Source organism: Oncorhynchus mykiss, chromosome 18 (genome assembly GCF_013265735.2).
Source record: "Oncorhynchus mykiss isolate Arlee chromosome 18, USDA_OmykA_1.1, whole genome shotgun sequence".
NCBI classification, from domain to species: Eukaryota; Metazoa; Chordata; class Actinopteri; order Salmoniformes; family Salmonidae; genus Oncorhynchus; species Oncorhynchus mykiss.
The window spans coordinates 5,410,455-5,437,250 of NC_048582.1; the positions used below are offsets into that span (position 1 = coordinate 5,410,455).

General features: G+C 41.9%; 3 protein-coding genes across 27 annotated transcripts in view; 1 reads left to right on the plus strand and 2 right to left on the minus strand.

The window, feature by feature from the left end:
• The window catches only part of LOC110528894 (oocyte zinc finger protein XlCOF6-like), a 680,129-nt gene that overhangs the window by 598,392 nt on the left and 54,941 nt on the right, over window positions 1–26,796 (minus strand). The gene's annotated exons all lie outside the window — the stretch shown is intronic.
• LOC110510710 (zinc finger protein 883-like) overlaps window positions 1–26,796 on the plus strand; it is a 586,683-nt gene that overhangs the window by 257,526 nt on the left and 302,361 nt on the right. The gene's annotated exons all lie outside the window — the stretch shown is intronic.
• Window positions 1–26,796, minus strand: part of LOC110517120 (gastrula zinc finger protein XlCGF17.1) — a 422,438-nt gene that overhangs the window by 180,463 nt on the left and 215,179 nt on the right. For 4 of the 19 annotated variants that reach the window (XM_036951141.1, XM_036951145.1, XM_036951148.1 and 1 more), the window contains 2 exons: window positions 13,056–13,304; window positions 8,585–10,627 (listed from right to left, as the gene is read on the minus strand). The exons of 7 other annotated variants lie outside the window; for them this stretch is intronic. In XM_036951141.1, the coding sequence (XP_036807036.1) occupies window positions 9,363–10,627; window positions 13,056–13,304 (1,514 nt within the window). In that variant the 3' untranslated portion in view covers window positions 8,585–9,362. Of the gene's footprint in view, window positions 1–8,578; window positions 10,628–13,055; window positions 13,305–26,796 lie in introns of those variants that run through there. 8 more of the 19 variants (XM_036951136.1, XM_036951137.1, XM_036951138.1 and 5 more) reach the window with 5 other exon arrangements.

The window sequence follows — 26,796 nt, forward strand, 5'->3', positions numbered from 1 at the left end:
CGTTGAATTGAGATTCTACTTTGTCTCTGTACTGACGCTTAGCTTGTTTGATAGCCTTGCGGAGGGAATAGCTGCACTGTTTGTATTCGGTCAGTGGTTCACGCTTTCAGTTTCACGCGAATGCTGCCATCAATCCACGGTTTCTGGTTAGGGAATATTTTAATCGTTGCTATGGGAACGACATCTTCAACGCACGTTCTAATGAACTCGCACACCGAATCAGCGTATTCGTCAATGTTGTTGTCTGACGCAATACGAAACATGTCCCAGTCCACCTGATGGAAGCAGTCTTGGAGTGTGGAGTCAGCTTGGTCGGACCAGCGTTGGACAGACCTCAGCGTGGGAGCCTCTTGTTTTAGTTTCTGTCTGTAGGCAGGGATCAACAAACTGGAGTCGTGGTCAGCTTTTCCGAAAGGGGGGCGGGGCAGGGCCTTATATGCGTCGCGGAAGTTAGAGTAACAATGATCCAAGGTCTTTCCACCCCTGGTTGCGCAATCGATATGCTGATAAAATTTGGGGAGTCTTGTTTTCAGATTAGCCTTGTTAAAATCCCCAGCTACAATGAATGCAGCCTCCGGATAAATGGTTTCCAGTTTGCAAAGAGTCAAATAAAGTTCATTCAGAGCCAACGATGTGTCTGCTTGGGGGGGGGATATATACGGCTGTGATTATAATCGAAGAGAATTCTCTTGGTAGATAATGCGGTCTACATTTGATTGTGAGGAATTCTAAATCAGGTGAACAGAAGGATTTGAGTTCCTGTATGTTTCTTTCATCACACCATGTCACGTTAGTCATAAGGCCTCTTCTTACCAGAAAGATGTTTGTTTCTGTCGGCGCGATGCGTGGAGAAACCTGTTGGCTGCACCGCTTCGGATAGCGTCTCTCCAGTAAGCCACGTTTCCGTGAAGCAAAGAACGTTACAGTCTCTGATGTCCCTCTGGAATGCTACCCTTTCTCGGATTTCATCAACCTTGTTGTCAAGAGACTGGACATTGGCAAGAAGAATGCTAGGGAATGGTGCACGGTGTGCCCGTCTCCGGAGTCTGACCAGAAGACCGCCTCGTTTCCCTCTTTTTCGGAGTCGTTTTTTTGGGTCGCTGCATGGGATCCGCTCCGTTGTCCTGTTTGTAAGGCAGAGCACAGGATCCGCGTCGCGAAAAGCATATTCTTGGTCGTACTGATGGTGAGTTGACGCTGATCTTATATTCAGAAGTTCTTCTCGACTGTATGTAATGAAACCTAAGATGACCTGGGGTACTAATGTAAGAAATAACACGTAAAAAAACAAAAAACTGCATAGTTTCCTAGGAACGCGAAGCGAGGCGGCCATCTCTGTCGGCGCCGGAAGGCTTGAGTTGCTTAGTTGAATCCAGTGTGTGTGTTAGGGGCAAAAACAAAAAAGCACACCTCTATGGATCCCCAGGACCAGGATTGGGAAACACTGCAGTACACAGCAATTGGTGTGATGATGCAAATTACATGCAATTATCATTTGTCATTTTCATATCATTATCATCATCATCACACTTTTTGATTTGTACTGAAAGTGATTGCAGTGTGCTAATGAACAAAATACTACAACAGTGTTTTTGTGAAACATCCCTTTCATAGAATCTACCACTCCATTAAAGGAGTAGTTTACTATTTTACAACTTGAAGTCCTGTTTGTAAGATTACTTGATTGATATTCAGGGGACTAGGTACAGTATGTACTTAGGAGATGAATCTCTGATCTTAGCAGTGCAATTCTTATGCCCCCACGTAATGTCACTGTGGTTCTTCAATGTTTCCCGATTTTTTTTCCGGTGGGTTATTTTGTCTAATAAACCTGGGTCAATGGAAACCTGCCTACTGATGCCATCTCTGGATCCTGCAGTGCAAACTAGGCTCCACTGTCACAATCAGGACCCAGTGACTGTAGATTTAGAGTGTGGAAAGAGAGAGGCAGGCTGGGTTTGTCCTCAGTGTCAATCTGTCAACTCTGAATAGAATCAGAGATCAACTTCCTGGTCCTTCCCTGTGCATGCTACACCCCCTCTCATTGTTACTGTGTGTATGAACACATATGAACACAGGTGAGTTCACAGCTCTTTCACTCTGAACATTCATATCAATGACTCACCCTTGAAGGGACCATCAGTACCAAAGTTCTACAAGGCTATTTACATAATCAACTGCATTTCAACAGCCTGACCCTCAGTATAGTCCCAGTAGTACAGTATAGAAGGGGCAAACGGAGCGGTCTTCTGGTCACGCACCGATCCCGAACATACTACTCGCTAATATCCATTCTCTTGACAACAAGGTAGACGAAATCCGAGCAAGGGTTGCCTTCCAGAGAGATATCAGAGATTGTAACATTCTCTGTTTCACGGAAACATGGCTCACTTGGGATACGTTATCAGAGTAGGTACGGCCACCCGGCTTCTTCACGCATCGCGCCGACAGAAACAAACATCTCTCTGGTAAGAACGAGGGCGGGAGTTTATGCCTTATGATTAACGAGACGTGGTGTGATCATAACAAAGTACAGGAACTCCAAGTCCTTTTGTTCACCTGACCTAGAATTCCTTACAATCAAATGTCGACCGCATTATCTACCAAGAGAATTCTCTTCGATCATAATCAAAGTGGTGTATATTCCCCCCCCCCAAGCAGACACATCGACGGACCTCAAAGAATTTCATTTGACTCTATGTAAACTGGAAACCACATATCCTGAGGCTGCATTTATTGTAGCTGGGGATTTTAACCAGGCTAATCTGAAAACAAGGCTCCCTAAATTCTATCATCATATCGAATGCGCGACCCGGGCTGGCAAAACCCTGGATCATTGTTATTCTAACTTCCGCGACCCATATAAAGCCCTCCCCCGCCATCCTTTCGGAAAATTTGACCATGACTCCATTTTGTTGCTCCCAGTCTACAGACAGAAACTAAAACAGGAAGCGCCCGTGCTCAGGTCTGTTCAACGCTGGTCCGACCAATCGGATTCCACGCTTCAAGATTGCGTCGATCACGTGGACTGGGATATGTTCCGCATATCGTCGGAAAATAACATTGATGAATACGCTGATTCGGTGAGTGAGTTTATTAGCAAGTGCATCGGTGATGTTGTACCCACAGCGTCTATTAAAACATTCCCCAACCAGAAACCGTGGATGATGGCAGCATTCGCGCAAAACTGAAAGCGTGAACCACTGCTTTTAATCAGGGCAAGGTGACCGGAAACATTACCGAATACAAACAGTGTAGCTATTCCCTCCGCAAGGCAATCAAACAAGCTAAGCGTCAATACAGAGACAAAGTAGAGTCGCAATTCAACGGCTCAGACATGAGAGGTATGTGGCAGAGTCTACAGTCAATCATGGACTACAAAAGGAAAACCAGTCCCGTCGCGGACCACAATGTCTTGCTCCCAGACAAACTAAACAACTTCTTTGCTCGCTTTGAGGACAATACAGTGCCACTGACACGGCCCGCTACCAAAACCTGCGGGCTCTCCTTCACTGCAGCCAACATGAGTAAAACATTTAAACGTGTTAACCCTCACAAGGCTGCTGGCCCAGACGGCATCCCCAGCCGCATCCTCAGAGCATGAGCAGACCAGCTGGCTGGTGTGTTTACGGACATATTCAATCAATCCTTATCCCAGTCTGCTGTTCCCACATGCTTCAAGAGGGCCACCATTGTTTCTGTTCCAAGAAAGCGAAGGTAACTGAGCAAAATGACTATCGCCCCATTGCACTCACTTCTGTCATCATGAAGTGCTTTGAGAGACTAGTCAAGGACCATATCATCTCCACCATACCTGACACCGTAGAACCACTCCAATTTGCATACAGCCCCAATTGGTCCACAGACGACGCAATCGCAATCACACTGCACACTGCCCTAACCAAGCTGGACAAGAGGAATACCTATGTAAGAATGCTGCTCATCGACTACAGCGCAGCATTTAACACCATAGTACCCTCCAAACCTCAGGAGGCTGAAGAAATTCGGCTTGTAACCAAAAACATTCACAAACTTCTACAGATGCACAATCTGGTACGGCAACTGCTCCGCCCACAACCGCAAGGCTCTCCAGAGGGTAGTGATGTCTGCACAACGCATCACCGGGGGCAAACTACCTGCCCTCCAGGACACCTACGCCACCTGATGTCACAGGAAGGTCAAAAAGATAATCAAGGACAACAACCACCCGAGCCACTGCCTGTTCACCCCACTATCACCCAGAAGGCGAGGTCAGTACAGGTGCATCAAAGCTGGGACCGAGAGACTGAAAAACAGCTTCTATCTCAAGGCCATCAGACTGTTAAACAGCCATCCCTAATATTGAGTGGCTGCTGCCAACATACTGACTCATCTCTAGCCACTTTAATAATGAAATAATTGATCTATTAAATGTATCACAAGCCACTTTAAACAATGCAACTTTATATAATGTTTACACACCCTACATTACTCATCTCATATGTACAGCACTTTGAGATTTCATCTGATGTAAGAAGGGCTATATAAATAAATTTGATATACTGTACTCTATACCATCTACTGCATCTTGCCTATGCCGTTCGGCCATCGCTCATTCATATATTTTTATATACATATTCTTATTCATTCCTTTACACTTGTGTGTATAAGGTAGTTGTTGTGAAATTGTTAGGTTAGATTACTTGCATGGTCGGAACTAGAAGCACAAGCATTTCGCAACACTGTCATTAACATCTGCTAACCATGTGTACGTGACAAATAAAATTTGATTGGATTTGATATTAAGCTTTAACAATGGGGTGTTGAAAGTGTTAATCTATCATTTATCCCTATTGAACCATATTGAAATAACATTGTGCAGTCAAACCAAGTGTATTCATAATTTTGTTAAATTAAAGGTACTTAAACATTTTTAATTGTGTTCTCTCACTGAGTGCACTTTCATTGAGGGAGTTTTATTACACTGGCCAGGGTTGAACCGGGAAATGCACCGTCTCGTCAACGGGGAAAAGCAGGGAGGGACCATCTGTCGGCGCCATCTTAGGAGATGGGGTCTGCCGTCAAAAACGTATTCTGGCAACGGTCGGCATTTCATAAATAAGATTGTTCCAGCCTTGTCAGAGGCTTTGCAGATTGATTTAGAATTTCCTGTAAAACAACATGTGTGGTATATTTCCTGTAAAACAACATGTGTGGTATATTTCCTGTAAAACAACATGTGTGGTATATTTCCTGTAAAACAACATGTGTGGCATATTTCCTGTAAAACAACATGTGTGGTATATTTCCTGTAAAACAACATGTGTGGTATATTTCCTGTAAAACAACATGTGTGGCATATTTTCTGTAAAACAACATGTGTGGTATATTTCCTGTAAAACAACATGTGTGGTATATTTCCTGTAAAACAACATGTGTGGTATATTTCCTGTAAAACAACATGTGTGGTATATTTCCTGTAAAACAACATGTGTGGTATATTTCCTGATGTGCCCATGTGGCTACTGTGATGTTGGAACGTTTAAAAGAGAATTTAACGTTTGTATTACAGAGAACAAGAGCAACATCAGAACTGGTGACGAGAAATCCCCTGTAGCCAGAAACTTTAACGTGGTCGGACATGATGTGTGTCAACTGAGGTTCCAGGGCTTAGAAGTTGGAAAAACACTTGAGAGGAGGTGATGGAGAAGAATTGTTGTTACAAACAGAGACATGTTATATACATGACTTACAAACATACATATTATATCCATGACTTACAAACAGACATATTATATCCATGACTTACAAACAGACATATTATATCCATGACTTACAAACAGATACCTGGAGGTGAAAAAAGCGCACTCCTGTTGAGTTGAGGTGCTGGCTAGCGGAGTAGAACACCTGTTGAGTTGAGGTGCTGGCTAGGGGAGTAGAACACCTGTTGAGTTGAGGTGCTGGCTAGCGGAGTAGAACACCTGTTGAGTTGAGGTGCTGGCTAGCGGAGTAGAACACCTGTTGAGTTGAGGTGCTGGCTAGTGGAGTAGAACACCTGTTGAGTTGAGGTGCTGGCTAGCGGAGTAGAACACCTGTTGAGTTGAGGTGCTGGCTAATGGAGTAGAACACCTGTTGAGTTGAGGTGCTGGCTAGCGGTGTAGAACACTTGGTAAAGGAAAGGAGAGACCCACACTTTAGAAGCTCAGACGCAATAATTTAATAACCTAATATCCTACTCGTGGACAGACAAGCTGTCTTCATCAGGGTATAATGACAAACACTGTGGGTCACTAGTATATATAGTGTCAAATGACATACTGGTGTCTGTAATCATGGCCGGGTGTGCCCTGATATCATTGGTTAATTCTCAAATAAAAATAACATCAAAAACATGAATGAGAGCATACGATCATAGATACAATTTTCCTACATAGGCCAACAAACATTTACAATGAATAGCAACATCACAACAATCACAAGAATGACTTCAGATCAAAGTCTACGTTGAGACCGAAGAGAGCAAGGGTCTTTAAATGAAAAGTTCCAGGTAGGCTCTCGTTTTAATAAATTGTCGAGGTCACCTCCTCTCCTAGGGAGGGTGACATGTTCGATGCCGATATAACGTAGGGACGAAATCGAGTGGTTCGCTTCCAAAAAGTGGGCCGCAACTGGGTAAGTGGATTTCCTGCACCTAATGGTGCTACGACGCTCCCAGACTCACACTTTAAATTCACACTTTGTTTTACCCACGTCATTTTTACCACAAGGAAAAGTTAAGGGACACAAGCAGAAATGTAGCAGCCTGTACATCTATTCATTAGTGATCTGACATGCTGTATTGCATGGAAACTGTAGGCTACTAACAACAGCTGCTGCAAAGTCTAGCTGACTATGACCCTGGCCAGAGGGACACGGTCAACAAAGCAGTAATGTTGTGTATTGTATATACAGAAATTCACTTCAAACAGTTTATTTCATTTAATTATACACAAGAGAAGAGGAGGTTGCCCAGCATGAATTAATGTAAAAAAAATGTTTCATTACATTTGTGTCATTTAGCAGATCTCTGGATAAGAGCGACTTACAGGACAAATAAGAGTTAATTGCCTTGCTCAAGGGCACAATGACATTTTTCACCTAGTCGGCTCGGGATTCAAACCAGCAACCTTTCAGTTACTGGCTGTTATGAATTTGATGTATAATGACTAAATGATGTATACATTTAAAAGTAATGATAGGACTGTAACTAACAGAATTCTACCCTGCCTGATGAAGAATGTTTGTACATAGGCAAAGAGGAAGTGTCAACAGACAACTTGCGACCACTGTGAAACTAACAACAGGAAAGATGTCTGGTCCCCACCCAGAGAGGGGAGAAACCGTTGGGCTTGCAGTTGACTGTGTAACATGTTGTAGCATATGATAAGCCTTGTATGCATAGGAGAAGACTTGTAAAACAGCATTGTCATCGTCTGAGAGGAGGAGGGACATTTATGACGAAATGAGAGGTATATAAACCAATGTACATAAAATGATGGGCAGAGCTATTGTAAATAAACTTTGCTGACTATTGTAGACTGGCCTCTGTCTGTTTCGTTTCAATAAGAACCTTACAAATTCTTGGTAACAGACAGAGTACTTGAATTGAAGTTCAGTTTATGAACATTGGGAACAAAATTCTCTTAACACTGGGCCAACACTCTTAACCGCTAGGCTACCTGCCAACAGATCAATTAACTTCAATACAGTTATTCAAACACATTCATCATTAATGACTAAAATAATGAATCTAGTATTAAAAGACAATTTTAAATACAAGTATTCGATTCATAGCCTGTTTATCACTAAACAAAAGTTGTTTAGTAATATAAAATATTCCACCAAAACTAATGCTGAAAACTGATCATCATCAGCTTGTTCCATCTCCTCCCACTGATGCACAATTGGATTGAGATCTGGTGACTCGTCAGGTCACTGCAGTAAACTGAATTCACTGTCATGTTCTTGGAACCATTCCTGGACAAGCCTTGTAGCATAATCCTGCTGTAGAAATCTATTTGCAGATGGATACACTGCTGCCATGAAGGGATGCACCTGATTGGCAATGATGTTTAGATATCCTGTGGAACTCAAACGTTGCACATCTTTTATCAGGGGGCCCAATGTGTGTCCTGAAAACACACCCCAACCATCACACCACCAGCCTGCAATGCTGACACACGGAGTGGATGCAGGCAGTGGTGTAAAGTACTGAAGTAAAAATGATTTAAATAAGTACTCTAGTAGTTTTTGGTGGCACCTGTACTTTACTATGTATATTGGTGACAACTTTTACTCCACTACATTCCTAAAGAAAATGTACTTTTTTACTCCATACATTTTCCCTGACACCCAAAAGTACTCGTTACATTGTTTATGATTAGCAGGACAGAAAATGGTCCAGTTCACACACTTATCAAGAGAACATCCCTGGTCGTCCCCACTGCCTCTGATCTGGCAGACTCACTAAACACAAATGCTTTGTTAGTAAATGATGTCTGAGTGTTGTTATCTGCCCCTGGTTATCCGTAATATAAAAAATCAAGACAAATGTGCCGTCTGGTTTGCTTAATTTCAGGAATTTGAAATTATTCATAATTTTACTTTTGATACTTAAGTATATTTACAACCAAATACTTTTACTCCAGTAGTATTTTACTGGGTGACTTTCACTTTTACTTGAGTCATTTTCTATTGAGGTTTCATAACTTTCACTCAGTCTGACAGTTTGGTACATTTTCCACCACTGGATGTATGTCCTCGTGGTTTCCTCCATACCCCAGTCCTCCCATCAGCGTGAAACAGCAGGAACAGGGATTCATCAGACCAGGCAGGATGTTTCCAATTTTCCAGTGTTCAGTGTTCCCGCAGTTTCTTGTTTTTTGCTGAAAGCTAATGGGGATCCATAATAAATACACAAAAACTACATTACTAACGATCATAGCTTTTAACCTGGTTTCACCTGGTCAGTTTATGTCATGAAAAGAGCAGGTGTCCTTAATGTTTTGTACACAGTGTAGGTTGTGTCTACCAGCTCATTCCCACAGAAAACGGCAGAGGGAAGCAGTACCACCCAGTCACAGAGGATATTCAACCCTAAGGTCATCTCAATATCTTTACAGTAGAAACTAACAAAACACACCAAAACTGACACGGTGCACACTAATCAGTAAAGAAAAGAGAAGCTAACATTATATAACATTATAGCTAACTCTCCCTCTCCTCTGTACAGTTCTCTCACAGTGAGAAACAATAAGATTACAGTGTTCTACGCTTTCTTCATTTGATCCAATTCAACGTTGCCAATTATTTAATGACATGAGAATAAAGTGGAGTGTCTAATCTTAGCTGGTCTGAGAGAGCTGATGAGGCTTCTCTCCTTTATGTACACATTGGTGTCTTTTTAAATGGCCCAATCTGTAGAATCTTTTCTCACAGTCAGAGCAGGAATAAGGCTTCTCTCCTGTGTGTATACGTTCATGTCGCTTTAAGTTGCACAGTAGAGAGAAACTCGCTGCACAGTCAGAGCAGGAGTAAGGCTTCTCCCCTGTGTGTATACTTTCATGTCGCTTTAAGTTGCACAGTAAAGAGAAACTCGCAGCACAGTCAGAGCAGATGAAAGGCTTCTCTCCTGTGTGTGTTCTCTGATGAAATTTTAACCTAGTTGATGTTGGGAAGCATTTTACACAGTCAGAGCAGGAGTACGGCTTCTCTCCTGTGTGTGTTCTTTGATGAACCTTTAGCTCAGTTGATGTTGTGAAGCATTTTACACAGTCAGAGCAGGAGTAAGGCTTCTCTCCTGTATGTTTTTGTTCGTGTGTTTTTAAGTGGCCCGGTCGAGAGAAACTCTTTCCACAGTCAGAGCAGGAGTAAGGCTTCTCTCCTGTGTGTATATATTGGTGAATTTTTAAGTGGGCCAGTAGAGAGAAAGTCTTTCCGCAGTCAGAGCAGGAGTAAGGCTTCTCTCCTGTATGTTTTTGTTCATGCGTTTTTAAGTGGCCCAGTCGAGAGAAACGCTTTCCACAGTCAGAGCAGGAGTAAGGCTTCTCTCCTGTGTGTATACATTCATGTCGTTTTAATTTGCACAGTAGAGAGAAACTTGCCGCACAGTTAGAGCAGGAGTAAATCTTCTCTGTGTGTATACGTTCATGTCGTTTTAAGTTGCACATATGAGAGAAACTCGCCGAACAAGCAGAGCAGAAGTAAGGCTTCTCTCCTGTGTGTGTTCTCTTATGAACTTTTAGCTTAGCTGATGTTGTGAAGCATTTTATACAATCAGAGCAGGAGTAGGGCTTCTCTCCTGTGTGTGTTCTCTGATGAACTTTTAGCCAAGTTGATGTTGTGAAGCATTTTACACAGTCGGAGCAGGAGTAAGTCTTCTCTCTTGTGTGCACTCTTTGATGATCTGTCAGAGCCTTGGATGTTGTAAAATTCTTCCCACCGTCAGTATAGGAATACCGATTCTCTCCAGTGTGTATTTTTAGGTGTATTTTTAGCTTTGATAGAAATGGGAAAATCTTCTCACAATGTGGGCAGTGGTGAGACCTCTTAGCTCTGTGATCTTCCTGCTGTTGCTCTCTGGATGTAGAGAATGTCTCAACATGGTCTCCTGTATGAACAACATCAGAAGAACCAGTCAGTTGATGTGATATTCATGTCAATCACATGTATTTTATGTAGCCCTTATTACATCAGAAGTTGTCACAAAGTGCTTTACAGTAACCCAGCCTCAATCCCCAAAGAGCAAGCAATGCAGATGTAGAAGCAAAGTGGCCACGAAAAACTCCCCAGCAAGCAGGAACCAAGGAAGAAACGTAGAGAGACACCAGGCCCAAAGGGGTGGCCGGTCCTCTTCTGTCTGTACCGGGTGACATACAGTGCCTTGCGAAAGTATTCGGCCCCCTTGAACTTTGCGACCTTTTGCCACATTTCAGGCTTCAAACATAAAGATATAAAACTGTATTTTTTTGTGAAGAATCAACAACAAGTGGGACACAATCATGAAGTGGAACGACATTTATTGGATATTTCAAACTTTTTTAACAAATCAAAAACTGAAAAATTGGGCGTGCAAAATTATTCAGCCCCTTTACTTTCAGTGCAGCAAACTCTCTCCAGGAGTTCAGTGAGGATCTCTGAATGATCCAATGTTGACTTAAATGACTAATGATGATAAATACAATCCACCTGTGTGTAATCAAGTCTCCGTATAAATGAACCTGCACTGTGATAGTCTCAGAGGTCCGTTAAAAGCGCAGAGAGCATCATGAAGAACAAGGAACACACCAGGCAGGTCCGAGATACTGTTGTGAAGAAGTTTAAAGCCGGATTTGGATACAAAAAGATTTCCCAAGCTTTAAACATCCCAAGGAGCACTGTGCAAGCGATAATATTGAAATGGAAGGAGTATCAGACCACTGCAAATCTACCAAGACCTGGCCGTCCCTCTAAACTTTCAGCTCATACAAGGAGAAGACTGATCAGAGATGCAGCCAAGAGTCCCATGATCACTCTGGATGAACTGCAGAGATCTACAGCTGAGGTGGGAGACTCTGTCCATAGGACAACAATCAGTCGTATATTGCACCAATCTGGCCTTTATGGAAGAGTGGCAAGAAGAAAGTCATTTCTTAAAGATATCCATAAAAAGTGTTGTTTAAAGTTTGCCACAAGCCACCTGGGAGACACACCAAACATGTGGAAGAAGGTGCTCTGGTCAGATGAAACCAAAATTGAACTTTTTGGCAACAATGCAAAACGTTTAACCATCTTCCCCTGAACCCACCATCCCCACTGTCAAACATGGTGGTGGCAGCATCATGGTTTGGGCCTGCTTTTCTTCAGCAGGGACAGGGAAGATGGTTAAAATTGATGGGAAGATGGATGGAGCCAAATACAGGACCATTCTGGAAGAAAACCTGATGGAGTCTGCAAAAGACCTGAGACTGGGACGGAGATTTGTCTTCCAACAAGACAATGATCCAAAATATAAAGCAAAATCTACAATGGAATGGTTCAAAAATAAACATATCCAGGTGTTAGAATGGCCAAGTCAAAGTCCAGACCTGAATCCAATCGAGAATCTGTGGAAAGAACTGAAAACTGCTGTTCACAAATGCTCTCCATCCAACCTCACTGAGCTCGAGTTGTTTTGCAAGGAGGAATGGGAAAAAATGTCAGTCTCTCGATGTGCAAAACTGATAGAGACATACCCCAAGTGACTTACAGCTGTAATCGCAGCAAAAGGTGGCGCTACAAAGTATTAACTTAAGGGGGCTGAATAATTTTGCACGCCCAATTTTTCAGTTTTTGATTTGTTAAAAAAGTTTTAAATATCCAATAAATGTCGTTCCACTTCATGATTGTGTCCCACTTGTTGTTGATTCTTCACAAAAAAAATACAGTTTTATATCTTTATGTTTGAAGCCTGAAATGTGGCAAAAGGTCGCAAAGTTCAAGGGGGCCGAATACTTTCTCAAGGCACTGTATGTATTTATATCAGTAGGCTGTACAATACAGGGGAATAAAACTATTCTAAAAGTGGGTAAAAGTCGTGAAAATTATGAGCCATATCATCCTCCCCTCATCATCACAAGGGTTAGTAACCAGGCTGTATCACATCCGGCCGTGATTAAGAAAGAGTCCCATAGGGTGGCGATCAATTGACCCAGCATCGTCCGGGTTGTCCCGGGAGGTAGGCCGTCAATGTAAATAATAATTTGTTCTTAATTGACTTGCCTAGTTAAATAAAGGTTAAGTAAGTTGAATTAAAAATAGACTAATTTCATGGAACTTTAAAACACTGGCAGTTTGTCTACTCCACTTCTTTAGTCTACACTCTGATCACTCCAGATAGCCCAGTGAATAAAACAAATGCTGACAATACTGATGTCAAACCATGCAAGTGTCAATTGCATGAAATAACATCTACCTTCTCATTGAAACAGTTCATCATGAAACAGTTCTACTGCAACTTTTCATACACAGTGGGAAGTTGGAATGAACAACAAACATAGTTAGATAGAACCTGCTCTTACCATGAGAAACAGATGTCCCAATCTTCTCCTCCTCTTCTTCTTCATCTTTAATGATGACATTCAGCTCCAGTGCTTGACTGCAGTCTTCCAGCTTCACTGATGCCATCTCTGGATCCTGCAGTGCAAACTGGGCTCCACTGTCACAATCAGGACCCAGTGACTGTAGGTTTGGACTCAGTGTGGAAGGGGAGAGGCAGGCTGGGTTTGTCCTCACTGTTGATGTTACCGGCCTCAGACTTAATTCTAGTCCTGTAGTAACAATGAGAAACAGACACAATGTTATTGTGTTGACATTTCTGGCACTTTCTTTATTCTCTATTAAAATATATTATATTTTTTCTTGTTCAATTATCTAATTCAGTGCTTAACTTGGACTGAAATAGGTACCGGTACTGTTTATATTTAGATGCCGGAGCTCCACAATACTGTTGAGCTAATATTCTATAAGAGGAACTTGAGCTCAAGCAGTAGAACATTGAGGTGCTGGTCCTCAGCTCCAGTGAGCTCCTGTCCATCTAATTTCAATAGATCAGGTAGGTAAGCATTGACAACAAAACATGAATTCATTCAAAATTAGACAAAGTACACGCTACACAATGTAACTAAACTTAACCCATAGTAGATTTCTTGGATTTACATCAATTAATAAATGACACAAAAAACATTTAGTACAAGATCACAGTATGTTTCAGGCAGCACTCTGTACTATTTTCCTGAATAACCTGGTCTTCACTGTATTATTTTAATCAAAAACCAATTGTATTTCCCGTTCACACCATAGTAACATTTATAGACAAAGAAACTGAATGTGTCTGAATATGACTACATAAAATTGTCTCTCTTTGACGCAGACAGAGTGGGCGCGGTGGTTTTCCCAGCTTGTGAATTTTACACAAAACCAATAACACACAACGCGAACCTAGAAATCTAAAATAGATTATGAAATGACCTTGAGAAAATGATGTACATACTCTCAGACAATCCCAAAGTCTCTAGCTATGTAGCTTGTAAAATAGTTATCATGTTCTTCACTTGGTTTGACACAAAAATAACACATGAAACCTTTACCAAATGTGATAATACCTTGTTACCTAGCATGGTATGACATGTTTTGATATTAGGAAGTTTAAACCTGCTACTACATACCTGTAGTAATACATATAAATGGACACAAAGGTTATCTACTTAACATGACAGTTCTGGAGATAAATATTTATATTTATTCTGAAGAATGGTGCGTGCCCCGAACTTCCTGTTCCCCCACGACCACAGTGCAGCCACAGACAGAACAATGAGACAGATATTTCACCAGATGTATAAATGTGAAGGATCCGCTTAGCGTTTCCACTCACTACCAAATATGGTAGTGAGAGGAAGCCCGCTGGCCGGCAGTGGGAGAAGACGGAACGAGATGGATTTTGGTCAACATTCTGCAAATGTTCTAATCGATGAAACATCTGATCTTAATACAGTTCTGTTCAAAATCTGTTATGAACAGAATGGACTAAGTTTTGTAGACTTTTCCCTTTGCAAAAGTTTTTAAAAATGTCTTTGTTTAGAAGGAATGTAAAGGCGAATTGAGTTATAGCACATTCAGCGCTTCAGAGGCGGCATTGACTAACAGAAATATAAAGAAATACGCAGAAGTACGCACCAATAGGATCTCGGTAGCTCGTGCTTGGCACTGCCCAGTATGGCTCATCTGTTTCCCATCAGAAACGACTAGTTGTAGTCTATCTTGGTTTAGTTATAAAAAAAATCTTTGGCGCAATTGTCCGTGCATTCAGGGATTCTTGGGATGGCCCTACCCCATTATATGAGAAGGGCGGTGCTTCATTTGAGCCAGATCCTCCGGTACCTCTCATCAGGTAGCCTACCTCTTCTGGCATGAAAAATTATTTATACTGTTTGCAATATAAAAATCCTAACTACATTTTGGATTCCTCTGTAATTATCATGCCCCCTAAAAAACAAAGTGAAAACCTGATGTTCTAAGAATGTTTTGATGTTGGGCCGAACCAGGTTTATGGTTTGTGCAACATTGTAGCCTATTTAGACCAAGGAGTGGCCATTGCTGTGGTGAGAGAGAAGCACGCCTGTATCTCTCATAGAACTAAAATGAGATTCAATTTCTATGATCTCTCTCCCTCTCTGTGTTGTTATAGACATGAGCCGACAACTCATCTCTCCAGCATTGCACTTCTTCATTTATTTCCTGATAGAATAATAGCTGTGGGAAGTGTGTTGAGGTGTTGCAGCACTCTGCAGTCTGTTCAGAAAGAAATGAATTGGGAGTCCCATAGGGCGGCGCACAATTGACACATATATAATTGTCCCAGCATCGTCCGGGTTTGGTACGGTTAGGCCGTAATTGAAAATAAGTTCTTAACTGACTAGTTAAATAAAGATTAAATTAAATATAATATGCAAGTACACCAAAGCCATGATAATGCCTCCAATGGTTTATTATAAAGGTATTTTATTTAAATGTATTCTGGTACCTCAGAGACCCCCAGGTCACCCCCCCCTCTTGGGTTCACTTTTGGTTCCGACGCCTCTCAATTTACTAATGAAGCACTGGAGAAGTGGGTAGCTGCTGCTGCCTCCTCCAGGACACATCTCCTTTACATAAGAGTTCATCAGGCTGTTGATTGTGGCCTGTGGAATGTTGTCCCACTGCTCTTCAATGGCTGTGCGAAATTCCTGGATATAGGAGGGAACTGGAACAAGCTGTGGTACACGTCAATCCCAAACATGCTCAAAGGGTGACATTCCTGCTGAGTATGCAGGCCATGGAATTGGGACATTTTCAATTGTGTACAGATCCTTGCGACATGGGGCTGCACATTGTCACGCTGAAACATGAGGTTATGGAGGCGGATGACTGGCAGGACAATGTGCCTCAGGATCGTGTCATGGTATCTCTGTGCATTCAAATTGCCATTGATAAAATGCAGTTGTGTTTGTTGTCTGTAGCTTATGCCTGCCCATACCATAACCCCACCATGGGGCACTCTGTTCACAATCAGGGATCCCCATTAACTGCTGCCAAGGTACCTACTCAGCTACTCTTGTCCCCAGCACAAGGTGCACCTGTGTAATGATGATCATGTTATTTAATCAGCTTCTTGATGTCTCACCTGTCAGGTGGATGGATTATCTTACCAAAGGATAAATGCTCACTAACAGGGATGTAAACAAATTTGTGCACAACATTTGTGAGAAATAAGTTTGTCTGTCGGGAACATTTCTGGGGATCTTTTATTTGTATATAGACTCTCTTTTTTTCTACTGTGTTATTGACTTGTTAATTGTTTACTCCATGTGTAACTCTGTGTTGTCTGTTCACACTGCTACGCTTTATCTTGGCCAGGTCGCAGTTGCAAATGAGAACGTGTTCTCAACTAGCCTACCTGGTTAAATAAAGGTGAAATATATATATATTTTTAATTCACCTCATGAAACATGGGACCAACACTTTACATTATTGCGTTTGTTCAGTGTAAACAGTATAATTTTTCAAAATCATACAAATGATCAATAACAACATTTACATTATATCAGCGTGCTATTCGGTTCTAACCAGGTTGAGAAGGATCTAACACAGGCTGAGAAGGATCCTGTAAGAGCAGAACATTATCTGGTGACAGTAGTCCTTGTAGTCTTGGAGTCCCAGAAACTTCTCAGCTGCAGATATAATGATGTCCAGCTTCTTGGACTTCATGTGCAGTACAATTAATAACTGTGGCTATAAATACTAAAATATCCACCTTCTTCACAATAAGTGTATCCAGATCACTTGATTGACGTACAACATTTACAACTGGTTGAGGTGCATCCATCACCATATCTTCTTCAGAACTGTGGCCTCTTGCCCCTATAACGTTCTTCACCACCTCCACATAGGGTGACTGTACAGCAACAGGGCACTCTGGGAATTCAGGAACATGACCCCCTCCACAGTTGCAACATTTTACATTCACAAACTCTTCAATAAAACATGTCTGCCTGCAAACACTTGACATGTGGCCAAACCCTTAACATTTCTTACGTGCATCGGGATTTACACCAACTCTCTTATGGGGGGGTATCTTATATATCCCAGCTTTACATAGGGTGGTAGATACTCTTCATCAAACATCAATAATAGAGATAAACAACGCTCCTTTTTCACATTCTCCATACGGGTCAAAGGACGTGCATTCACATCCTTCTTCTTTGGGATTTGGTTGGTCGTATATAAATACAAAAGAAATGTCAACCAGATCACTTGATTGAGGTACAACATTTTCAACTGTTTACGTTTCATCCACCATCATATCTTCTCCTGTAAACTCTCTTCACTGCCTCCGTGCATCGGGTTTTACACCAACTCTCTTATGGGGTATCTTATATATCCCAGCTTTAGATACTCTTCATCAAACATCAATAATAGAGATAAAGCTTGCTCCTTTTTCACATTCTCCATTCGGGTCAAGTATTTGGGTCCTTCTTCTTTGGGATTTGGTTAGAGGATCGCATCCAATTTTTAGCTGCATTACACCTCCACCTACTGTACTGGTGTGAGGGATTCCACAGCCTACATACATTCAATTCATTAATACAGTAATTAATACAGAATTGCCCTGCCAAATATTAGCCCTCTAAACATTTTGGGGAAAATGTTCTTGGTTCGTGCATGTGACTCATCTCCTCAGGCCAATTGGCAGTACACCCTGAACATGGTTCTGGTTACCAAAAGGGATATCTCAGTTTCAAGGTCTCAGCTTGGAGAGAAGAAGCCTCGTGAGGTACTGGTCGGTCACATGCAGGAACCAAACGTTAATGACGAATAAGGAATAAGCTAAATCATGCAAATACAACTTGTCTGTCTAAGCAGTATACAGGAGAACTAACGGGACTGCCCCGGCAGAGCTCCCGACCGACATGTACTATGGTGCTTTATGTTTGTTGGAACCTCTCCAGCTTGCTGATAATAAAGAATGATTCATTTAACTTTGACTGAGTCCCTTTGTGGTGATTTTCCACAAAAAACCCACCACCCCATTCCACTATTTAACCCTATCTAGTCCTACACCAGACCACTAAACATCCTCTGCAGTAAATCCTCGCAATCCCACAATCTCTATTTTATGCGACTTTCTATCCATTTCTGCAGTACAATTAACAAACATGACTATAAATACTAAAAAGCCCACCTGGCGGAAGCACATATTATTCCCACCACTCTCTCTTGGTCTCTGCCTCCTCACAGGAATCCTCTCAAGATCCCTCACCATGTACCCATCTTCCTCTACCGCTCTCTTCACTGCTTCGCCATACTACACTTTCTGTACTACAACACATTCCTTCATCTCATTCCCTCCTGCACACTCCTCACATCTAGGGCATCTCCTGCCCCCCTGCACACTTCTCACATCTAGGGCATCTCATGCCCCCCTGCACACTTCTCACATCTAGGGCATCTCATGCCCCCCTGCACACTTCTCACATCTAGGGCATCTCATGCCCCCCTGCACACTTCTCACATCTAGGGCATCTCATGCCATCCTGCACACTTCTCACATCTAGGGCATCTCATGCCCTCCTGCACACTTCTCACATCTAGGGCCTCTCATGCCCTCCTGCACACTTCTCACATCTAGGGCCTCTCATGCCCTCCTGCACACTTCTCACATCTAGGGCCTCTCATGCCCTCCTGCACACTTCTCACATCTAGGGCCTCTCATGCCCTCCTGCACACTTCTCACATCTAGGGCATCTCATGCCTACATTCTGCTGCAACAGGCCCATTAACCTGACACCTAAAACACTGTAGTATTTACGGAACAAAAGTGCTCACGGGATAACTGACACTTCCTACCTTTACCTTATCTGGCAGAGACTCTGCATCAAAACTCTACATCACAGACAATGTATTCTCTGTTTCCCAACACTCTACACAGGATCCTTCTCTCAACTAATGGTGGGCAGCACAGACACTTGGAATCTTCCATTTCAACCGCTCCTCCTTAACACTTAAACCTAAACCCATTATCACTCCTTTCAATGCCACCCTGTTCCGGAGAGCAATCCGAGTCACAATTCTTGTCCCCAATCGCGAAATCCGGAGTGCCCGCTCCCTCTGGATATAAGAGAAACAATAAATCCTTACGAGTCCACTCCGAGTTACCTTCACCGATCTTGTTTCTCATGTTCTGAGAGTCCTTTAGGAGCCTTTTGGCAAACTCCAAGCAGGCCGTCTTGTACGCCTTTTACTGAAGAATGGCTTACATCTGACCACTCCACCATATAGGCCTGATTGGTAGAGTTCTGCAGAGATTGTTGTCCTTCTGGAAGGTTCTCCCATCACCACAGAGGAACTCTGGAGCTCTGTCACAGTGACCATTGGGTTCTTGGTCATCTCACAGACCAAGGCTCTTGGAGGATTTTCGATCCTATCCTTGGACTAAAATGATTGACACTAAAATGCAAGCCTAACACCATGTGCAAAGGGCCTTTGGGTAATGTAGCACATCAAATGGTATCTCCTTTTCTCTGTCAACTGTGGTTATTTTCAGCAAACTTAACATGTGTAAATACAGTTGAAGTCAGAGGTTTACATACACCTTAACCAAAAACATTTCAACTCGGTTTTTCACAATTCCTGACATTTAATCCTGGTAAAAATTCCCCGTCTTAGGTCAGTTAGGATCACCACTTTATTTTAAGAATGTGAAATGTCAGAATAAAAGTAGAGAATTATTTATTTCAGCTTTTATTTCTTTCATCACATTTCCTGTGGGTCAGAAGTTTACATTCACTCAATTCATATTTGGTAGCATTGCTTTTAAATTGTTTAACTTGGGTCAAACGTTTCGGGTAGCCTTCCACAAGCTTCCCACAATAGGGTGGGTGAATTTTGGCCAATTCCTCCTGACAGAGCTGGTGTAACCGAGTCAGGTTTGTAGGCCTCCTTGCTCGCACATGCTTTTTCAGTTCTGCCCACAAATTTTCTATAGGATTGAGGTCAGGGCTTTGTGATGGCCACTCCAATACCTTGACTTTGTTGTCCTTAATAAGCAATTTTGCCACAACTTTGGAAGTATGCTTTGGGTCATTGTCCATTTGGAAGACCCATTTGCGACCAAGCTTTAACTTCCTTCCTGTCTTGAGATGTTGCTTCAAAAAAATCCACGTAATTTTCCTCCCTCATGATGCCACATATTTTGTGAAGTGCACCATTCCCTCCTGCAGCAAAGCACCCCCACAACATGATGCTGCCACCCCCGCGCTTCACGGTTGGGATGGTGTTCTTCGGCTTGCAAGCCTCCCCCTTTTTCCTCCAAACATAACGATGGTCATTACGGCCAAACAGTTATATATATATATATTTTTTTCCCCCCAGACCAGAGGACATTTCTCCAAAAAGTACGATATTTGTCTCCAGATGCAATTGTAAACCGTAATCTGGCTTGTATGGCAGTTTTGGAGCAGTGGTTCCTTCCTTGCCGAGCAGCCTTTCAGGTTATGTTGATATAGGACTCGATTTACTGTCGATATTGACACTTTTGCACCCATTTCCTCAAGCCTCTTCACTGTTGTTCTGGGAATGATTTGCACTTTTCACACCAAAGTACGTTCATCTCTAGGAGACAGAACCAGTCTCCCTCCTGAGCATTATGACGACTGCGTAGTCCCATGGTGTTAATACTTGCGTACTATTGTTTGTACAGATGAAGGTGGTATCCTCAGGCGTTTGGAAATTGCTCCCAAGGATGAACCAGACTTGTGGAGGAATAAAAAAAAATTCTGAGGTCTTGGCTGATTTCTTTTGATTTTCCCATGATGTCAAGCAAAGAGGCACTGCGTTTGAAGGTGGGCCTTGAAATAAATCCACAGGTACACCTCCAATTGACTAAAATTATGTCAATTAGCCTATCAGAAGCTTCTAAAGCCATGACATCATTTTCTGGAATTTTCCAAGCTGTTTAAAAGGCAAAGTCAACTTAGTGTATGCAAACTTCTGACCCACTGGAATTGTGATATAGTGAAATCTGTCTGTAAACAATTGTTGGAAAAATTAATTTTGTCATGCACAAAGTAGATGCCCTAACCGACTTGCCAAAACTATAGTTTGTTAACAAGAAATTTGTGGAGTGGTTGAAAAACAAGTTTTAATGACTTTTAATTACTTGCAGGTGCCTTGGTGGAAGAGTGGGGTAACATCTCACAGCAAGAACTGGCAAATCTGGTGCAGCTGACACCAGATACTGACTGTTACTTTTGATTTTGACCCACCCCCCCCTTTGTTCAGGACAAATTATTCAATTTCTGTTAGTCACATGTCTGTGGAACTTGTTCAGCATATGTCTCAGTTGTTGAATCTTGTTATGTTCATACAAATATTTACACATGTTAAGTTTGCTGAATAAAAACGCAGTTGACAGTGAGAGGACGTTTCTTTTTTTGATGTGTTTGTTTTACCTTGTCAGCTCAGGGATTCGATCCAGCAACCTTTCGATTACATGCCCAACTCTCTAACCACTAGGATACCTGTACGTATTCATATAAGTAGGCTGCACAATACAAAAGGACAATACAACTATTCTAAAATAATCTCATAAGTCATGAAAATTATGATCTATATCATCCTCCACTCACTATCACAAGGGTTAGTAACTATACTGACTCATTTTTCATATAATTCTAAAACACTGGCAGTTTGTCTACTTCACTTCTTCAGTCTACTCTCTGAGCACTCCAGATGTCCCTGTGAATAAAACAAATGCTGACAATACTGGTGTCAAACCATGCAAGTCTCAGTAGCATGAAATACCATCTACCTTCTCATTGAAACAGTTCATCATGAAACAGTTCTACAGCAACTTTTCATGCACAGCGGAGAAGTTGTAACAAACAACCAAATTAGACAGAACCTGCTCTTACCATGACTAACAGATGTCCCAATCTTCTCCTCCTCTTCTTCATCTTTAATGTTGGCATTCAGCTCCAGTGTTTGACTGCAGTCTTCCACCTTCACTGATGCCATCTCTGGATCCTGCAGAGCAAACTGGGCTCCACTGTCACAATCAGGACCCAGTGACTGTAGGTTTGGACTCAGTGTGGAAGGAGAAAGGCAGGTTGGGTTTGTCCTCACTGTTGATGTTACCGGCCTCACACCTGAGTTGACAAGTAGTACAAGAGAAAGACACAAAAGTTATTTTCTTGAAAGTTCTGGCAAGGTCTTTATTCTCTATTAAATACATTATATTTTTTCTTGTTCAATTATCTAATTCAGTGCTTGACTTGGACTGAAATAGTTGCCGATACTCATTATATAGGGCCGGTACTGTTTATATTTATGTGCAGAAGCTCCACAATACTTTTGAGCTAATACTTAACCTGTAGTAGATAAATGCATACATGACTCAAAAACCATTTAGTACAAGGTTACAGTTTGTGTTAGGCAGCACTATGTGCTATTTTCCTTAACCTTGTATTCACTATTTGACTTCAAAAAACAATTGTATTTCCTGTTCACACCACAGTAACGTTTATAGATCAACACAAACTGAATGTGTCAATATTATTATACATGTAGAAGACCGATAATCATTACATTTAGCTTCAAAACAGTAGTGCAACTGTAAAATTGTCTCTCTGCTGCATCCACACTGCCTGCACTGAAGTCTGTTGACACAGACCGAGTGGGGGTCGCCATTTTACCACCTCGTGAATTTTTCCTTTCATGGAGTTCTACGGACAATTCCTTCGACCAAGTGATTGGTTTTTGCTCTGACATGCACGGTCAAATGTGGGACCTTATACAGACAGGTGTGTGCCTTTCCAAATTATGTCCAATCAATTGAATTTACCACAGGTTGACAACAATCAAGTTGTAGAGACATCTCAACGATGATCAATGGAAAGAAGTATCACCTGAGCTCAATGTCGAGTCTCCTAGCAAAGAGTCTGAATACTTATGTAAATAAGGTATTTATTTTTTACATTTTTTATAAATCTGAAAACATTTCTAAAACCCTGCGTTTGCTTTGTCATTATGGGGTATTGTGATGTCATGGGGTATTGTGATGTCATTATGGGGTATTGTGATGTCATTATGGGGTATTGTGATGTCATTATGGGGTATTGTGATGTCATTATGGGGTATTGTGTGTAGATTGATGAGGAACGTTTTTTATTTAATCCGTTTTAGAATAAGGCTGTAACGTAACAAAATGTGGAAAAAGTCAAGGGGTCTGAACACACTATGTATTCATATGAGTAGGCTGTGCAATACAATAAAACTATTCTAAAAGTATCTCCTAAGTCATGAAAATTATGAGCCATATCATCCTCCACTCACTATCACAAGTAGAGGTCGACCGATTAATCGGAATGGCCGATTAATTAGGGCCGATTTCAAGTTTTCAAACAATCGGAAATCGGTATTTTTTGGACACCTTTATTTAATCTTTATTTAACTAGGCAAGTCAGTTAAGAACACATTCTTATTTTCAATGACGGTCTAGGAACGGTGGGTTAACTGCCTCGTTCAGGGGCAGAACGACAGACGTTTGTTTACCTTGTCAGCTCGGGGGATTCAATCTTGCAACAGCTAACTAGTCCAACGCTCTAACCACCTGATTACATTGCACTCCATGAGGAGCCTGCCTGTTACGCGAATGCAGTAAGTCAAGGTAAGTTGCTAGCTAGCATTAAAATTATCTTAGAAAAAAACAATCAATCATAATCACCAGTTAACTACACATGGTTGATGATATTACTAGTTTATCTAGCGTGTCCTGAGTTGCATATAATCGATGCGGTGCGTATCATTGCTCCAATGTGTATCTTACCATAAACATCAATGCCTTTCTTAAAATCATTACACAGAAGTATATATTTTTAACCCTGCATATTTAGCTAAAAGAAATCCAGGTTAGCAGGCAATATTAACCAGGTGAAATTGTGTCACTTCTCTTGCGTTCATTGCACGCAGAGTCAGTGTATATGCAACAGTTTGGGCCGCCTAATTTGCCAGAATTTTACGTAATTATGACATAACATTGAAGGTTGTGCAATGCAACACAAATATTTAGACTTACGGATGCCACCTCCCGAGATTAGGCTGGTGTAACCGATGTGAAATGGCTAGCTAGTTAGCGGGGTGCGCGCTAATAGCGTTTCAAACATCACTTGCTCTGAGCCTTGGAGTAGTTCTCCCCCTTGCTCTGCATGGGTAACGCTGCTTCAAGGGTGGCTGTTGTCGATGTGTTCCTGGTTCGAGCCCAGGTAGGAGCGAGGACAGGGACGGAAGCTATACTGTTACACTGACAATACTAAAGTGCCTATAAGAACATCGAATAGTCAGAGGTATATGAAATACAAATGGTATAGAGAGAAATAGTCCTATAATAACTACAACCTAAAACTTCTTACCTGGGAATATTGAAGACTTGTGTTAAAAGGAACCACCAGCTTTCATATGTTCTCATGTTCTGAGCAAGGAACTTAAAACGTTAGCTTTTTTTTTTTTACATGGCACATATTGCACTTTTACTTTCTTCTCCAACACTTTGTTTTTGCATTATTTAAACCAAATTGAACATGATGAAACATGTTTATTTATTTGAGGCTAAATTGATTTTATCTATGTATTATATTAAGTTAAAATAAGTGTTCATTCAGTATTGTTGTAATTGCCATTATTACAAATGTATTTTTTTTAATACATTTTATTTATTTTAAAAATCAGCAGATTAATCAGTATCGGCTTTTTTGGTTCTCCAATAATCGGTATCGGTGTTGAAAAATCATAATCGTTCGACCTCTAATCACAAGCGTTAGAAACTACACATACCGTAATTTCCGGACTATAAGCCGCTACTTTATTCCCACGCTTTGAACCTTGCGGTTTATACAATGACACGGCTAATTTATGGATTTTTCCCGCTTTCACAAGATTCATGCCGCCAAAAAACTGAGCACCGTCACATAATGTGACGTAAATCGAGCGCGCTCAAACTTCCCATCATTCTGATTACGGTAGTAATTTTGTCACCCTCATCATGGCAAAGACACGGAGAAATGCATATGATGCAGCTTTCAAGTTGAAGGCGATCGATCTGGCTGTTGGAAAAGGAAATAGAGCTGCTGCATGGGAGCTTGGCCTTAATGAGTCGATGATAAGACGTTGGAAACAGCAGCGTGAGGAACTGACTCAGTGCAAAAAGACAACAAAAGCTTTCAGAGGGAAGAAAAGCCCAAAGTATTTGCAGCCACTGGACATCAGTGTAAATCGTGCATTTAAGGTGGCGCTCCTTGTTCAGTGGGAGGCTTGGATGACAAGTGGGGAGAAATCCTTCACTAAAATGGGCTGCATGCGAAGAGCAACTTATGGTCAAGTCTGCCAGTGGGTCCTGACAGCGTGGAACCTTGTCAAAAAATCCACTATCATCAACGGGTTTCGAAAGGCTGGACTGCTGCGTGTTGAAGGGGCAGCAGCGTGAGCTCAGCGGGGTATTTGCCTCCGGATGAAAGTGACGAGAGCGACAATGAAAACGATCCAACATCGGATGAAGCAATTCTGAGGCTATTCAACTCCGACACCGAAGGAGATGACTTCAGTGGTTTCAGTGCACAGGAGGAGGAAGATAGTGACCAAGTTCATTTGTTTCAATGTACCGGTAGGCACCTGCGGCTTATAGACGGGCGGCTTATTTATGTACAAAATACATATTTTTTTTATAATTCAGTGGGTGCGGTTTATATTCAGGTGCGCTTAATAGTCCAGCAATTACGGTACTCAGTTCATAGAACCCTAAAACACTGGCAGTTTGTCAACTTCACTTCTTTAGTCTACTCTCTGAGCACTCCAGATAGACCAGTGAATAAAACAAATGCTGACAATACTGGTGTCAAACCATGCAGGTCTCAGTAGCATGAAATAACATCTACCTTCTCATTGAAACAGTTCATCATGAAATCCTGCCCTACCTTTCTAAAGTCTTCAAAAGCAAAGTGAACAAACAGATAACCGATCATTTCGAATCCCACCGTACCTTCTCCGCTATGCAATCTGGTTTCCGAGCTGGTCATGGGTGCATTCTCAGCCACGCTCAAGGTCCTAAACGATATAAACGCCATCGATAAAAGACAGTACTGTGCAGCCGTCTTCATCGACATGGCCAAGGCATTCGACTCTGTCAATCACTGCATTCTTATAGGCAGACTCAACAGCCTTGGTTTCTCAAATGACTGCCACACCTGGTTCACCAACTACTTCTCAGATGGAGTTCTGTGTCAAATCAGAGGGCCTGTTGTCCGAACCTCTGGCAGTCTCTATGGGGGTGCCAAAGGGTTCAATTCTCAGGCCGACTCTGTTTTCTGTATATATATCAATGATTCTCTGATCCACCTCTACGCAGACGACACCATTTTACCATTTTGTATACATCTGGCCCTTCTTTGGACGGTGTGTTAAACAAACCTCCAGACGAGCCTAAATGCCATACAACACTCCTTCCGTGGCCTCCAACTGCTCTTAAATGCTAGTAAAACTAAATGCATGCTCTTCAACCAATCGCTGCCCGCACCCGCCTGCCCGACTAGCATCGCTACTCTGGACGGTTCTGACTTAGAATATGCGGACAACTACAAATACCTAGGTGTCTGTTTATACTGTAAACTCTCCTTCCAGGGTCACATTAACCTCTCTGGAATATGTGGGACGGTAGCGTCCCAACTGGCAAACATC